This window comes from Lissotriton vulgaris, chromosome 5 (assembly GCF_964263255.1).
Source record: "Lissotriton vulgaris chromosome 5, aLisVul1.2, whole genome shotgun sequence".
Taxonomy (NCBI): domain Eukaryota; kingdom Metazoa; phylum Chordata; class Amphibia; order Caudata; family Salamandridae; genus Lissotriton; species Lissotriton vulgaris.
In genome coordinates, this window is record NC_141693.1 from 716616881 (window position 1) to 716633658 (window position 16778).

At 44.6% G+C, this 16778-nt stretch overlaps 1 protein-coding gene across 1 annotated transcript in view; it reads right to left on the minus strand.

The window, feature by feature from the left end:
* Positions 1-16188, minus strand: part of ZSWIM8 (zinc finger SWIM-type containing 8) — a 2802584-nt gene extending 2786396 nt beyond the window's left edge. The window contains exon 1 of the mRNA XM_086922151.1: positions 15401-16188. Within this exon, the coding sequence (XP_086778277.1) occupies positions 15401-15578 (178 nt within the window). The 5' untranslated portion in view covers positions 15579-16188. The remainder of the gene's footprint in view (positions 1-15400) is intronic.
* Positions 16189-16778: the final 590 nt, after the last annotated feature.

Here is a 16778-nt window from a genome sequence, read left to right on the forward strand (position 1 = left end):
TGGTGGGCCTTCCGGAAAAGATCGAGGAGGGCGACATGGTGGCATACTTGGAGGCCTGGCTCCGTGACACGGTGGCCCCGGAGGGGCTATCCTCCTTCTACACCTTGGAGCGCGCCCACAGAGTCCCGGCGCGGCCACCGCAGCAGGGTCGTGCCCCGAGACCAGTGGTGGCACGGTTATTGCATTTTCGGGACAGAGACTTAATCCTCAATGTCGCCAGACATAATGGTCCATTCAAAGTGGCGAACAGTCAGGTGAACATCTTCCCGGATTACACCTACGAAACCCAACGCAGGCGGTTCTCCTTCCTGGCGGTCAAGCGCGAGCTCAGGGGCGAGGGCATCCAGTACTCGCTCCTCTATCCTGCAAGGCTCCGCATCATTGTCGATGACAAGACTCAATTCTTCGACACCCCGGAGGATGTCTGTGCCTGGCTCGAGCTTTACAGAGCAGGGAAAGATGGCTTCGGCTCCTCATCCCAACAGGCGGAGGAGCCGGAACAGAGACGGCGATCCAGGAGGATTAGGAATCGCCGCGGCCGCTCGGGGGGGCCCTCAACTGCAGAGACATCGACGGAGCGGAGGGGAGTGCTGGAGGTGTTATCTGAGTTGTCTGGCGCACGAGACGATGCCATTGAGGAGGAAGCAGACCCGGGTGACGAGGGGGCACCATCAGACTCCGAGGACTCAGTGACTGATAGCGCCCATACACCGGTGATCACACCGAAATCGGTGGAGGACCTTCTGGATGGACAGGGGTAACGGGGTGAGCTACCTCATTTTGGGAGGGGGCCCGACAGGGGGGAGGCGGTTGCCGTCAATTGATGCTGACAACGTGGGCGGGGAGGGTGGGGTGCCCCTGTTTTTGCCCCGAGGGTCTTCGGCACTGTTTTGGGCTTGTTTTGGTCCTGGTAGCCTGAGCGTCGAGGGCCCACTGCCTCCGCCCGGCCCGCACCTGGCCCTTAAGGCCTTCCTACGGTGGCGACCGCAGGATTAGTAGGGGTTATTGGGTTGTTGGAGGGCAAGGTTTGGATGGGATCTGGATGGTGCTGTTTGGGTCCTGTTCTGGGGAGGGTGGGTTGGGGTTTGGTTCGTTCTTGGGTTGCTTGGTTTTGGTTGGGGAAAATGGCCGCCGTCAGTGCTGGGATGAATGATGTCCTTCTTTTGTGGGGACCCGGATGGGGAGACTGTGCGAGAACAATATGGGACAATGGCTGATGTTGCTAACTTGAAATGTGTCACTTGGAACGTAAGGGGGCTTCATACTATGTCCAGGCGCCACAAAGTCCACGCTTATTTAGTGCGTAGGGGAGTGCAAATGGCGCTGCTGCAGGAAACTCATCTGAACAGGGCGGAAGGGGCGGCGCTACAGCGTAGATGGAGGGGGCAGGTCTTTTACACATCGTACTCCGCGTATGCCAGAGGGGCGCTAATATGGGTTAGAGCTGGGGTCCCCTTCCAGGTCACGAAAACGGTGATAGATCCAGAGGGGCGTTACGTGGCCATTTCGGGCACTTTAGGAGGGAGGGACTTGAACGTTTGCTGTGTGTACGCTCCTAATATAGACCAGACTGCCTTCCTATCCAGGTTATCGGGCTCGTTGGCCCACTTCTTCTCCGGGCCCCTTTTGCTCGGGGGAGATTTCAACTCAGTAGTGGACGTAGACGCTGACCGCTCGCATCCACCCCTTCCCGATTCTCCGGTTCGTCGCACGGCTAAGGGTCGTAAGGATTGGCAGACCCACTGGGGTCTGACGGATATCTGGAGGGCGCACCACCCCACATCTAGGGACTATTCATACTTCTCGAGCCTCCATGAGTTGCATGTCAGACTAGATGGATTTCTTGGCTCGCCCGAACTGGTTTCGGCAGCGGTCCGATCTGAGTACTTGTCCAGAACCATTTCAGACCATAACCCCCTCCTGCTGGACCTTCGCTGGATCCCCGGAGCGCCGGCGGTACCCACCTGGAAGTTACGACCCGAGATTCTTGAGGACAGTGTTTTCAGGGCGGACCTGGGGGATAAGGTATTGGAATATTTTGCGTCCAACGGCGGCACCGCGAGTACAAGAGCGTTAGAGTGGGACGCTTTTAAGGTAGTGGTGAGGGGTTACTGCATTTCTAAAAAGGTGGGCATGAGGCGAGTTATCCTAGCTGACCTAGATGCAGCGGATCGGAAACTCTGCGAGCTGGAAATTCGCCGCCCCGGGCGCCCGGAATTACAGGTACACACGGCGGAGGCGAGGGAGAAGGTGGCGGCGGAGGTCGAACGGCTTCGCTGTTTTGACTACAAGGCCTATACGGCCCGGTCCATCGCGGAGGGGGACAGATCGAGCGCGTTGCTGGCATGGCTGGCCAACCCTACGCGTCAGTCCTCATTGACGACAAGTATGCGTAAGGCAGACGGAACCGAGGTATACACTCAACCGGAGATTCTCAGCTGCTTCCGGCATTATTACGAACGTTTGTACCGCAGTCGCTCCGCCCGAGACCCTGACCGGCTCGATAATTATCTACGCCCACTGGAGCTCCGAACAGTGGAGTAAGAAGTGGCGAAAGCCCTGGGGTCCGACATAGAATTGGGGGAGATCCGCGGCGCCATTAAACGGATGGCGAGAAATAAGACCCCGGGCCTGGACGGCCTGCCCGTGGAGTTTTATGCAGCTTATGCTGACCTCCTGGCCCCTAGGTTATTGGTGGTCTACAGAGAGGCGAAGAGGCTGGGGCGGCTCCCGAGCTCGATGTGTGAGGCGTTGGTAGTTCCTCTCCTCAAACCAGGGAGGGACTCGTCCGACCCGGGGTCTTACCGTCCCTTATCGATGCTGACGGTGGACTATAAAATATTGAGCAGTATCCTGGCCTCGAGGCTGCTGGGACACATGAGTTCCCTGGTGCATGAGGACCAAGCAGGTTTTATCCCAAGGCGTAACACGACTATGAACATTCGCAGGTTGTTCCGTTTGCTAGGGGAACCGTTTGTGGATGCCCCGTCCCCGGTTGTCTTATCGGTGGACCTAGAGAAGGCTTTTGATAGCCTGGAGTGGGACTACCTTTGCACGGTGCTGCGGAGATTCGGCCTCGGTGAGGGCTTCATCAGATGGACCGCGGTTCTCTATGCCTCTGCATCGGCCAGGGTCCAGGCGGGACCACTGATTTCCTCACAATATCCGGTAGAACGAGGCACGAGGCAGGGGTGTTCGTTGTCCCCACTTCTTTTTGCGCTGGCGGTGGAACCACTCGCGCTGCACCTTCGATCGGGAGCCCACTATATGGGCCTGTGGACGCCTTCGGGCCCGCACTACGTTTCGCTGTATGCAGACGACCTATTGCTCTTCCTGGAGGACCCGCTCGACGCTTTACAGGGAGCGGCGACGGCGCTCACGGAGTTTGGGGAGGTTTCGGGCCTCCGGGTGAATTGGTCCAAGACCTGCCTTTTCCCGGTTCGTAAGGGTGCCCCCGCCCCTACTTTAAGTAGGGAGATTAGATCTATCACGACCCATCCGACCTCCTGGATGGGAACATTGCCCGCAGCACTCGAGCACTTCGAGGCTGCATGGACTGCGAGGCTGCATGGACTTCTGGGCCACGCTGCGGCTCTCGGTGGCGGGACGGATCGCTCTGCTTAAAATGGTGGCGCTTCCCCGGCTATTATATTATTTCCGGACACTACCGATCTGGGTCCCACCGGCCACGTTTCGACTATTACGATCTATGATGGTCGGATTCCTCTGGGGCTCGGGCCGCCGTCGGGTGGCCCTCAAGACCCTGATGAGGCCGAAAGATGAGGGGGGGCTTGCGGTGCCGGACTTTGAAAAGTATTATCTAGCGGCGCAGCTCCAGACCTTCACCCAGGAGATCGCCCGGGAATTCCGGGGCCCGGAAGACAGAAGGGGGACGGGCATGGCCAGGCATGTTCTCTCCTTCATAGCGCTGCGACAACGTTTGGCCCTGCGGGATTTGTCGCTGGAGGAGCGGACCGTCCGCCTGTGTTGGAATCGGGCTCACGCCCGAGGCCATCTGAGAACACCGTATGCGCCCGAAATACCTTTGGGGATGCTGACGGCCCTCCCCCATGGAGGCGATTGGTCACGATTGGCGGCCTGGGAGGACGCCGGCTTACAGCTAGTTGGGGATCTGTATGAGGACGGGGCGCTCTTGCCCTTCCAAGATCTTATTGACCGCTTCGAGATCCCCCGTGGTGACTTCCTGTTGCACTCGGCCATTGTCCGAGCGATCCAAGCACACTGGAAGAGCGGGCAGGAGGAACCCGCCTTATCTCCGGTATGCCAGTACGTGATGATGTCTGCGGGCACGGTGAAGGCGGTCACTTGCCTTTACGGTAGATTGATCAACGAAGGGTTGGCTCCTCTCACTACTTTGAGAAACCGCTGGGAGGAGGACATTGGCAGGGAGATCCCGGAGACGACCTGGTCCCAGTTGGTGCGGCGAGCCTGGAAGGGCACACGCCACGCCCGTTTTCAGCTGGTCCACTATTACGTTCTCCATAGAGCATATCTGACCCCAGTGAAAATTAAACGATATTTTGCCACGAATTCGGCGGATTGCCCTAGGTGCCCAACTCAGGAGGCGGACCTCCTCCACATGTTATGGGCCTGCCCGGGATTATCATCCTACTGGGTGGAAGTGGGGAAGACCCTGGAGGAGGTGACGGGGAGATCCTTATCATTTGATGCGGCGGTGGGACTCCTACACTGGTTCCCTCATACCCCCAAGAATAAAATTTCCAGCAAATTTATAGACCTAGGGCTCCTCCTTGCTAAGCGAGAGGTGACCAGGAACTGGAAGGCACGAGTTGGTCCGACAGGAAGCCGATGGCACAGCGAGCTCTTGAAGTGGGCGGCGGGGGAGAGCACACTGAGATACCAACTGGCTTGGAGGCAGCGTAATGAGAAGGCGCAGGAGGCAGCGTTGGAGTGGGAAATGTTAGTGCAGGCCCTCAGGGATTATTGCGCCCCCAGCGACTCTGAAGGTGAAGAAGCGACTCGCCCCGAGTCCCGATAAACATTTGCACTATTAGTCCTGTTGCTTTCCCAGTGGATCCCATAGCAGATCCTGTTGCGGTTGTTCCCAGGCGCTGATGGCGGGGTTGGGTGGGATTTACTTTGGTTAGTAGTATTTTGAGGGTGGGGGTTTTTTCTTTTGGGTTTATAGGCTTGTTTGGAAAAGCAGATGACGGACAGTGGATCATCCGGACCAGCTCTGACATCCCTCTAAGCCCCCATTGAATTTCGCCGCCCGACCCCAGGGTTGTGGGCCGGATGGCTGTGTACGGAACTTACGGTGCGGGGACAGAGGGTTGTATTTCGCTGATATTGCTTGTGATATAATGCCGGTCGATTTTGTAACGATTTACTAATTCCTGCAATAAACATATATTTAAAAAAAAAAAAAAAAAAAAAAAATCAGTGATGTCACTGATCATGTCATGAATGATGTAATATGTGACATCATCAGCAGTGGATTGCGGGTGCGCGATATATAGTTAGTGCAACTAACTATATATGGAATTTCAATGGTTTTGTGTGAGTAAAATAAGGTTTTGTAAATGCGAATTCCTAACTATATATGGTCTATAACCTATGGTTTTTTCAGTGAATTTTCAAGGTTTTGTAAATGCTAATTCCTAACTATATATGGTCTATAACCTATGGTTTTTTCAGTGAATTTTCAAGGTTTTGTAAATGCTAATTCCTAACTATATATGGTCTATAGCCTATGGTTTTTTCAGTGAATATATATATATACATACATAAACATATATCATCTGTATATCTATATAAATACAAACATAAATGCATGCATACATATACTTATATGCATACAGATGCATGTTATTTACATGAAAGTTGAAAAAACACTAATAAAAGCAAAGCTAAAAAGCCACCTCATTACAAACAGAATGGCTTTAACTTAAACGAGGGCGAGATCTATTGCATTTTCAATGCTTGTTTACTTTGGTTCCATCAAGAAGGCATTCAGATGTGTCACACATTTGCCATAAATTCTGAATGTTAGCACTCTAGTTGCACATTAGATCACTGTAGTAAAGCTACTGCTCACCAGGGACGTCTGCTGCTGGTATTCAAAGTGCATGTTTCAGTCTGCATGTCAGAATTTTTTTAATGAAATAGAAGAGGATTTGAGAAGTCACTCAAAATGATCCCTAATTTTTCTTTCTGAAGCACTAATCATACTTTCTATGGCAAAATTAACCCCCTCATGTTGTTCCTTTTTAAATTGAGTGTTTTCAGACTTACCACTTCATTCCAATCAAGATGGCTTCTGGTGTGCCATACTTTTGTCATAAGTAAGACTGTTAGCGCTCTAGTTGTTCTTTAGAACACTCTGGGACATTCTGTCATTGGGCTATACTTGGGGTACATCTGGGTGATATTTGGGCTACATTTAGGCTCTTTTGTCTCTGGTGGCCATCTTGGGAGACTGTATGTCAGAATTTTTTAATGAAATTGAAGAGGGTTTGAGAAGTCACTCAAAATGTGCCCTAATTTTTCTTTCTGCAGCACTAATCATAATTCATATGGCAAAATATACCCCCTCATTTTGTTCCTTTTTAAATTAAATGTTTTAAGAGTTACCACTTTATTCCAATCAAGATGGCTTCAGGTGTGCCATACCTTTGTAATAAGTAGGACTGTTAGCCCTCTAGTTGTTCTTTAGAACACTCTGGGACATTCTGTCATTGGGCTATACTTGGGCTACATCTGGTGATATTTGGGCTACATTTGGTCTCTTTTGTCTCTGGTGGCCATTTTGGGAGACTGCATGTCAGAATGTTTTAATGAAGTAGAAAAGGATTTGAGAAGTCACTCAAAATGTGCCCTAATTTTTCATTCTGCAGCACTAATCATACTTTCTATGGCAAAATATACCCCCTCATGTTGTTTCTTTTTAAATTAAATGTTTTAAAAGTTACCACTTTATTCCAATCAAGATGGCTTCAGGTGTGCCATACCTTTGTAATAAGTAGGACTGTTAGCGCTCTAGTTGTTCTTTAGAACACTCTGGGACATTCTGTCATTGGGCTATACTTGGGCTACATCTGGGTGATATTTGGGCTACATTTGGGCTCTTTTGTCTCTGGTGGCCATTTTGGGAGACTGCATGTCAGAATGTTTTAATGAAATAGAAAAGGATTTGAGAAGTCACTCAAAATGTGCCCTAATTTTTCATTCTGCAGCGCTAATCATACTTTCTATGGCAAAATATACCCCCTCATGTTGTTTCTTTTTAAATTAAATGTTTTAAGAGTTACCACTTTATTCCAATCAAGATGGCTTCAGGTGTGCCATACCTTTGTAATAAGTAGGACTGTTAGCGCTCTAGTTGTTCTTTAGAACACTCTAGGAGGCTGCAGTAGAACACAAAGGAATCAACTGACAGTCTCTGTCCTTGTTGGATGTACATGTTTTACTGAGAATGTCAGACTTCATTTTCACATGACTGGGAAAGATAATGTGAATTTACAGAAAATATGCTTTCAGTTTAGCTTATAGATCCCCTTCCAAACCACTGTGGGAAAGTCATGAGATATTAGTTTTCTTTCAAACAATATTCATGATATCACAGCAGAAGGTTTTTTCACATGGTAAAATCACCTTAGAACCCACCACAATTCCTAAAACGAGTATGGTACCATCAACAAATGATTTATAATGTAACTAAAGTCCTAAAACCCTCTATTAACTACAATGCTTTTTAATGAGGTGCTATCATGTATATTGGTCCCAAGGTGGCTGCCAACACTTCTTGGATGAAGTGCTGACAGCCAATCAGATCAGATGTGTGGTTAGGCTCCGCCCAGATATATATCTTTTTTTGAACCTAAATTACTCAAAATCCACTGGAGCACATATATTGAGACCTAGCAAAGGCACATCGGGCTAACAGTCCCTACAATTTTGCCAAGTTTCGTGCAAATCCATTCAGCCGTTCGAGCTAAATATGAGGCCAACCGCCCTATGGAAATTAACATGGGAAAAAAGCGTTTTGGGACCCCCCTTTTTTCTCTGCCCCCCCTTGATGAAACCCCCCCAAATTGTCAGGGGCTGCTCAGAAACAAAATGTTCAATTTTCCTGAAAATTTCAGCCAATTCCGTCCACAAACGCCAAAGTTATTAGACATAGAATTTTCAAAAATCCCATAGAGAAAAAATCCTAACTATATATACCTACTGGCGACCGCCAGTAGGTAATACATACATATACATATATATATATATATATATATATATATATATATATACACATATACACACACACACATGTATCAGTCTGCTCCGAAAAAAGGGTTCTTCCGGGATCCTGCTCCCATCGTCAGGTGGCGCGTTTGTCGGCGAACCCAAACTGCCGAACAAGTAATTTTAAATCCACATGTTGCACATAAGCATAACGCGCACTCGGTAGTTTGTATGCTCAGATCGTTTTATTCCTCAGAAAAACGTTACACGTTTCGACACAAGATGTGTCTTGATCACACGTTAACCAACATAACATTTTGCTTGTTTTAAATAAACATAAACAATGGACAATTTAATCAACAGTGAAGAAGTCCACGTATGGAGGCTTGTTGTTATTCATGGTAATTGTAATCGCCATTTTGGAATGGAGTGAAAATCCCAACAGTAAAACAAAGCAAGCAAATGCAAATCATGAAAGTCAGATATGCATGATTAAATCGGAAAATAACCCATCTAAGTCCAGATAGGAACATTGACAGGCTTGTTTAAGCTTCGAGAGACAACATAACACTGTAATTTATTAAACAAATCAGACAAAACAGTCCCAAAAAAATCACAGCTCAAGTGCCTGTTATGTAACTGTCTCTAAATTAATTGTAATGCATTGTACTGCAAATTGTTCCACAGGTCTAGTGCCTATGTACCATACATCTGTCTACTGAAAGTACTACATAATAGTAGAGACTTATATTTATTTAAATTTCTTGTGGTCTAGTGCCCACAAAAACTCTTTTCCGTAAGTCAAGAAAGTACATTATCTTAATGCTTTTTCTACAATTTACCCTACAACAAGTCCAGCTGTACGTGTGACTAATTTACAAGCAGCCAAACCCCAAGAGAGACTACCACTTAGGGTCACAAAATTGTTATAACCAAACAGTGAAAAGTGGATTCCTTATCTTACTATAGTGAAGTGACTTTGTTCGCCTAAGACAAGGGTAGGGAAGATGTGAAGTGCATAAACAAAAGTAGTGTCTCCCTTCCTTTCCTCCTAAAAAACACATATAAACATGATTAAAATATGCATTAAAAAATGGAATCAAAACTAGTTTAGACATTCTAGTTACATACAGATTGCATCAGTGAAAAGATATCAACAGAACACATTTTCAAATATGTTTTAAATGCATTGCTCAATGACATCAACCATTAGTGCTACTCTTCATGGAGATGAGTTGCAAGTTCCTCATCTAAATTGTGGCCTCCCGGAAATCTACTTTCTAACTCCATGATCCACTTGGATTCCTTCTTCCCAAGTGCTAAGATTCGGTTACCACCTCTTTTGCCTATATTGACTTGTTCCACTGCAAAGTACCTCAGTAAAGAAGTATTGGATTGGTGGAACTCCTCGAAATGCCTGGCAACAGGATAGTGGGCATCTCTGTTGCTGATAGCTCTCAGATGTTCCTGTATGCGCTTTTTGGCCATGCAAGTAGTGCTGCCCACATATCGCATTTTACATGGACAATATAAGGACAAGTGGTTCGGACACTGATACATCACAACTATCCACAAGCACAATTTCTGTAGTTGATATTACTAAGAAACCGGCAAATTTTTTACAAGAATTCCACGTCCTAAGAACACGGCGCAAAAAAGAAACGGAAATGCAATATCAACCGCCTCCCAAACAGATTCCAACACGAGGACGTCCAAGGGGAAGAGCAAGAGGCAGGGGAGATCGCGACTGAGACGACTCAAGCTCCAGCAGAGGAGAAGAAAAAAACAGCAAAAAACCAATGGGAACCAACGTGGGGGTTACAGAAAATAAAGATGGATGAACAGACGGTAAATAAAACTATAATAAACCTATCATCAAGAACACTTACTTTTGAAGAAAAACAAACCCTATGTTTGGGACTTACTTTTTGCCCAACTGAACTGTTCAATTACGCTGATACAAGGGTAGACATTTTTAAATTCATTAGGAAACTTAAACTTTCCAAGTGGCACTCATTAGTGAAAAAGAAACCTGGCACAAATCCAGAAACAACCGAGAGTGTACCTGAACTTACAGTAGGGGACACAGACATGTTACAAACTGTTTTCTCCTTAGGTGGCCTTTCATCAAGTAACGAACTTACCCAACAAGTAGTGGGAGTAAGAGAAACACGCACAGATAGCTGCTAACACTCCTTTTAAGCCCAAATCTGTGTTCTATCCCACCCTTCCTCACGACTCAATCGATACCTTTCACGAGGTAGTGACCAGGGAACTTACCAAATTGAAGCATTCTCGCCCTAATCTGAGGAGAGGAGATACTAATCTGACTAAAAGAGAGATGGAATTTATTTTTTCCTTAGCTGATGATAAAAATGTTATCCTGCGACCCTCAGACAAAGGGGGAAATATTGTGTTGTGGGGTAGAGATCTATATATAAAAGAAGCACTACATCAACTAGATGGGGGACAGTTTTATTGCAAAAGTAACATGAATGACTATAACATGAGTATTATAGAAACATGGGAACAACTCACTGAATGGCAGAATGAGGGATTACTCTCTTGGCATGAATTTCGTTTCCTTAAAAAAAAAAAAAAAGACTACCCCAAACTCCCAATTTTTTACCTTCTACCGAAGGTTCATAAGAACACTAGAGAACCTCCGGGGAGACCCATTATCTCTTGCATTGGCAGCGTCAACGAGAATTTGTCGAAATACATTGACCACATTCTCAGGGAATTCGTTGGCCAGTTACCTTCCTATACTAAGGACACTACTGACTTTTTAAACAAACTAGAAAGTATCCAGTGGGCAGAGGGCCTCCTACTCATCACCATGGACGTGAGCGCCCTTTATACAATCATTGACCACACTCAAGGGTTGGAAGCCAGTTACCATTACCTGAAAAAGAGGGAAATAGGTTTTCGCGAACATACGAACATGATAATACATATGATGAAACTGTGTCTTAAAAACAATATTTTCATGTTTGATGGGGCAATTTACAAACAAACCCGTGGCGCGGCCATAGGTTCAGCCTTTGCGCCTAGTTTCGCGAACCTATTTGTGGGTAAATGGGAAGAGGAGCTTAGAAATTAAGAAAGTTTAACAGAAGATTTCTCTAAAGTACAAACGTGGATCAGATACATCGATGATCTGTTTGTAGTGCGACGTGGCACAAAAGAAGCAATAAGCTTCATTGACAAACTGAACAGGAATGCTTATAACATCCAATTGACCTACATGATAAGCGAAAATCATGTAGAATTCCTGGATACAGAGATTAATATTGTCAATGGGAAGCTTACTTCTAGCTTACACAGAAAAGAAACGGCGGGGGAATAGCCTCCTCCACGCGCTCAGTGCCCACACAGACCCCCTCAAATGGAGCATCCCCTATGGGGAATTAGTCAGAGTCAAGAGAAATTGTAGTGATAAGAAAGGATTTGCGCTAGAACAAGAACGTATGTTGTCCAGATTTCGGGAAAGAGGTTACCCGGAATGGGTGTTAGAAAAAGCCATGAGGAAAGCAGCAGAGGTAGAGAGATCTGAACCTTAAAACCTAAACCCAACACTGATAGTGAGAATAATACAACTAGAATCATAACTACTTTCCACCAAAAATCAGACAAAGTCCGCAAAATCTTAGCAGACAATTGGAACATTCTACAGTCTGACAGTGTAATAGGTCCAGAGCTTAAAGAAAGACCCCAAATCACTTACAGAAGAGGGAGAAATCTAAGGGACATCTTGGTAAAAGGAGATATTTCAGACAACAAGAGACAACATGTACAAGGCCTAAAAGGGTTTTACCCTTGCGGCCACTGCCGGGCTTGTAAATCTAACTACATGGTAAAAGATCGATATGCCTGGACAGACTACAAAACGCAAAATCAAACAATTTCTCACATGCAACACTAGTTTTGTCATATATATCCTCGAATGTCCATGTAAAATGCGATATGTGGGCAGCACTACTTGCATGGCCAAAAAGCGCATACAGGAACATCTGAGAGCTATCACCAACAGAGATGCCCACTATCCTGTTGCCAGGCATTTCGAGGAGTTCCACCAATCCAATACTTCTTTACTGAGGTACTTTTGCAGTGGAACAAGTCAATATAGGCAAAAGAGGTTGGAACCGAATCTTAGCACTTAGGAAGAAGGAATCCTATTGGATCATGGAGTTAGAAAGTAGATTTCCAGGGGGCCACAATTTAGATGAGGAACTTGCAACTCATCTCCATGAAGAGTAGCACTAAAGGTTGATGTCATTGAGCAATGCATTTAAAACATATTTGAAAATGTGTTCTGTTGATATCTTTTCACTGATGCAATCTGTATGTAACTAGAATGTCTAAACTAATTTTGATTCCATTTTTTTTAATGCATATTTTAATCATGTTTATATGTGTTTTTTAGGAGGAAAGGAAGGGAGACACTACTTTTGTTTATGCACTTCACATCTTCCCTACCCTATTCTTCGGCGAACAAAGTCACTTCACTATAGTAAGATAAGGAATCCACTTTTCACTGTTTGGTTATAACAATTTTGTGACCCTAAGTGGTAGTCTCTCTTGGGGTTTGGCTGCTTGTAAATTAGTCACACGTACAGCTGGACTTGTTGTAGGGTAAATTGTAGAAAAAGCATTAAGATAATGTACTTTCTTGACTTACGGAAAAGAGTTTTTGTGGGCACTAGACCGCAAGAAATTTAAATAAATATATATAAGTCTCTACTATTATGTAGTACTTTCAGTAGACAGATGTATGGCACATAGGCACTAGACCTGTGGAACAATTTGCAGTACAATGCATTACAATGAATTTAGAGACAGTTACATAACAGGCACTTGAGCTGTGATTTTTTGGGACTGTTTTGTCTGATTTGTTTCATATATTACAGTGTTATGTTGTCTCTCGAAGCTTAAACAAGCCTGTCAATGTTCCTATCTGGACTTAGATGGGTTATTTTCCGATTTAATCATGCATATCTGACTTTCATGATTTGCATTTGCTTGCTTTGTTTTACTGTTGGGATTTTCACTCCATTCCAAAATGGCGATTACATTTACCATGAATAACAACAAGCCTCGATACGTGGACTTCTTCACTGTTGATTAAATTGTCCATTGTTTATGTTTATTTAAAACAAGCAAAATGTTATGTTGGTTAACGTGTGATCAAGACACATCTTGTGTCGAAACTCGTAACGTTTTTCTGAGGAATAAAACGATCTGAGCATACAAACTACCGAGTGTGCGTTATGCTTATGTGCAACATGTGGATTTATAATATATATTTAAATATCCTGTAACGCATGAACAGTGGACTAACCCTATCTTATACAGAGCATGCAGGTCAGCACATAAGACTGTTTTTTATGGCGGACATGGCTTGTTGCTGAGGTCATGTGACAGTCCCACCAAAGTGTTCAACCTCAGAACACTCTCGCCTCAATTGGCACAGTCAAAATGGTAGGAGCATACTTTTTCAACAAAACAATAATTACACTTCAAGCTCTCTTCTTTCTTCAGTGGAAGCAAACAACTTGTGCCCTATCAAATGCAATTAATCAAGAATACCAACATGTCAGTGTCTAGCGAAAGCTCTGCTGTCAAGCTAGACCTAAAAAAACAGAAAATCTTTGCGAGATCCCGGTAAGTAAAATCATGTCTTGCATGGGATGCCAGTCACAGAAAAGAAAGAATACATGATTTTCCAGTGCTGGGTTGAAGCCACAAGTGATAAACAATCATAGTTGTTAGGAAAAAAGACAATAAAAATGATTTCAATAAATCAATGTGCATAACATTTCACAGTTAGATGATGCTTAATTTGAATCCAATTAACACAGCAATAGTTATATCAAAAAGAGATCAGTAAATTCTTGCAGAAGTCTCAATGAATAGGAAATATTTTTGTCTGTATGAAATGAAAATACAGAATTCAGTGATAGAGGAAACATTCTGATTTCCAACAAAGTTAAAACATGACAAATAAGGGCTTTTTAACCAACAGCAAGGGGAAAAAATTAAGGGCTCACTGATGTTTTTATGAACAAGCACAATATATACAAAAACAGCAAACACACAGAAAACCTGTAGCAATAACATGAATATATTATGGTTCAGAGTATTATCTACTATAATATCATACCACATCTAAATCGTGAAATACTACTTATTTATTTATTTTGAGAGTTTTATATAGCGCGAACAAGATCTTTGCAGATATCAGAGCGCTTTACAAACAGAGGGTACATGATCATAGCCAAAACAGGTAAGTCGGTAGAGCTAACAGTACCAATAGGTGTAAGGCAATAAAACAAATAATACAAATAAGCAAAGACAATAAAACCAAATAATACAGATAAGCATAGAGGTCGAACAGGTATAGGGGATCTGTGCAGATTCTTTCAGAGTCCGAAGTGGTAGTTCAGGTGTATTTAGCCATGAGAATAGCTTTTATTTCTTTCTTAAAACGAATAGTGGAGGAGATGAGCCTGATTTCAGGAGGGAGTGAGTTCCAGATTCTGGGTGCCATTCCTGAGAATGAGTGTTTATAAGTTTTTTCCTTCCGGAATCTCCTAGGCTTCAGCAGAAGATTGTTTGTGCCTCTGGTGTTTCTAGAGCCGCCAGAGATTGTAAGCTTCTGAGTGAGGTAGCCGGGGGAGTTAAAGTGAACCGCCTTGTGTGTCATGCAAGCAATTTTCAGGTGTATTCTGTCTTCAAAAGGCAGCCAGTTTAGGGATTTCAGGTCAGGGGAGATATGAGAGTGCTTTTTTGACCCGGTGATGAGTCTACTTACTTTCTGCTCAGTCACAGATAGATGCATTCTCTCAAAAAGAACAAGCACTTTAAAACTAGCCCACCTAAGGAACTCTGTCTAACTTTTTGGGTCATGAGACATCAGCACTTTACGAACTATCAATGAAGTCGGAACTAAATAGTGTAATCTTATACAATGTTTAAGGAAGGCCTCCAAAACTTTACACCAATTCTGTAAACCGCTGCCCAGACTAGATGAATTATATACTGTTTACGGCTCCAGAAGTACAAGCATTTAGCAATCCACTTTTGACTAAGAAAAAAAAACTTCAAACTGTTTGTTTGACCTTAAAGATACGCAAATACGTGCATTCCTGTAAAAAGTACCATATAACGAAAAACATCTCACCTTTCATCTTGACAGTAGGCGAATTGGGTCCGGCAGATTGTTTTCTCCATCCTCTCCAATTCTGGCACAGGCTTTCTGCCTCTGAGATGAAGGAGCAGAGGGAGTCTTCCTCAAATCGGTCAGAGTCTTCAAAAGAGAACCTTTCCCCGTCCTCCCACTCCGCAAACATAAGTTCCATTACACCCAAAAAAACACGAAAAATAGTTTTTTTTTCGTTTTGCCCAGCCAATATAAACAGCAGACAAGCTGGTCTCTGCCCAAATACGCGCCACTGAAAATTGCACTCTCAGGAAAATCTACAAGAGCAGAGTGGTTAACTATAGCCGTTTAGACAATTAGAGAAAAACAACATTTTCAAATCCAAGATAGAGGTCCTTAAAATCCTAAAATGTCTAACTAAAAATAATTTTTCAGGTTAAATTGTTATTTTTTCTTCCACCAAAAGACCGGCTTGTCGGTTTTCGGCAAGAAACTAATTTTGACTCGCTATTATTGCAAAACTATTTTTTGTTAATGAACAAACGTTTAGGGGGGCATATACGTCAACCAAATCTAGATAGCCAGGAGATTGTCGAGGACTCGCCTTCCATGAGCCCATGGAGAATACTAAAATCAGATATCCTACGCCTTAGCTTCATACTCTTAAAAACCTACTTGAAAATCTAAAGGAAGGGTGAGCCAGTAGGAAAGCTAGTTTACACTGAGTGACGGAGTCGGGAACAACAATAGACCGGGTTGAGTGGCTTGAACCGGCACTTTAGAGCCTGCAATTGGTTAGAACTGTGAATGACTCTCCCGGAAGAGAGGGTTCAAGGGAAGCCGAAATTGACAGGTGCCCCGGAAGAGATTAGCACAAAGCGGAGAAAAATACCTCCTCCATCCGCCCAGGAAGTTGCAACCCCGGAAGTAACTACCCAACAGTTAGTAGGCCGTTATTCCGGGAATCTTGGGCAAGAACTTCAACTAAACTTCTTGTTTTTGGGATCGTGGTGATGGCAGAGAGATGTTCATGTACCGGCAACTTCTCAGACCCCGCCACGAAGTTCTTTAATCATTGTAAATTTGTCATATATATATTTATATTTTGTTTGTACCTTCTGTGCTTGCTGTGTTTGATATTGTGTTCCTTTTGCCTGACTTGTTTTGATTCTATGGCCTGCTATTTTTGTTTGGTCCATTTTTGTAACATTTCTCTCATGTAACGTAGCTGGTTCTATTGTACAGTGCTCTGACAACTTCGGGTAAAGTCCGCGCTTTATAAAAATGTATTACATAAATAAATAATCTGGACGGGTGTGTGAGTCACGAGTGCAGCGTGGAACCGAGAACTTCCTCTAATTTGGGACGTAGGTTGTAGTAGTATCTTTGATAAGGGACC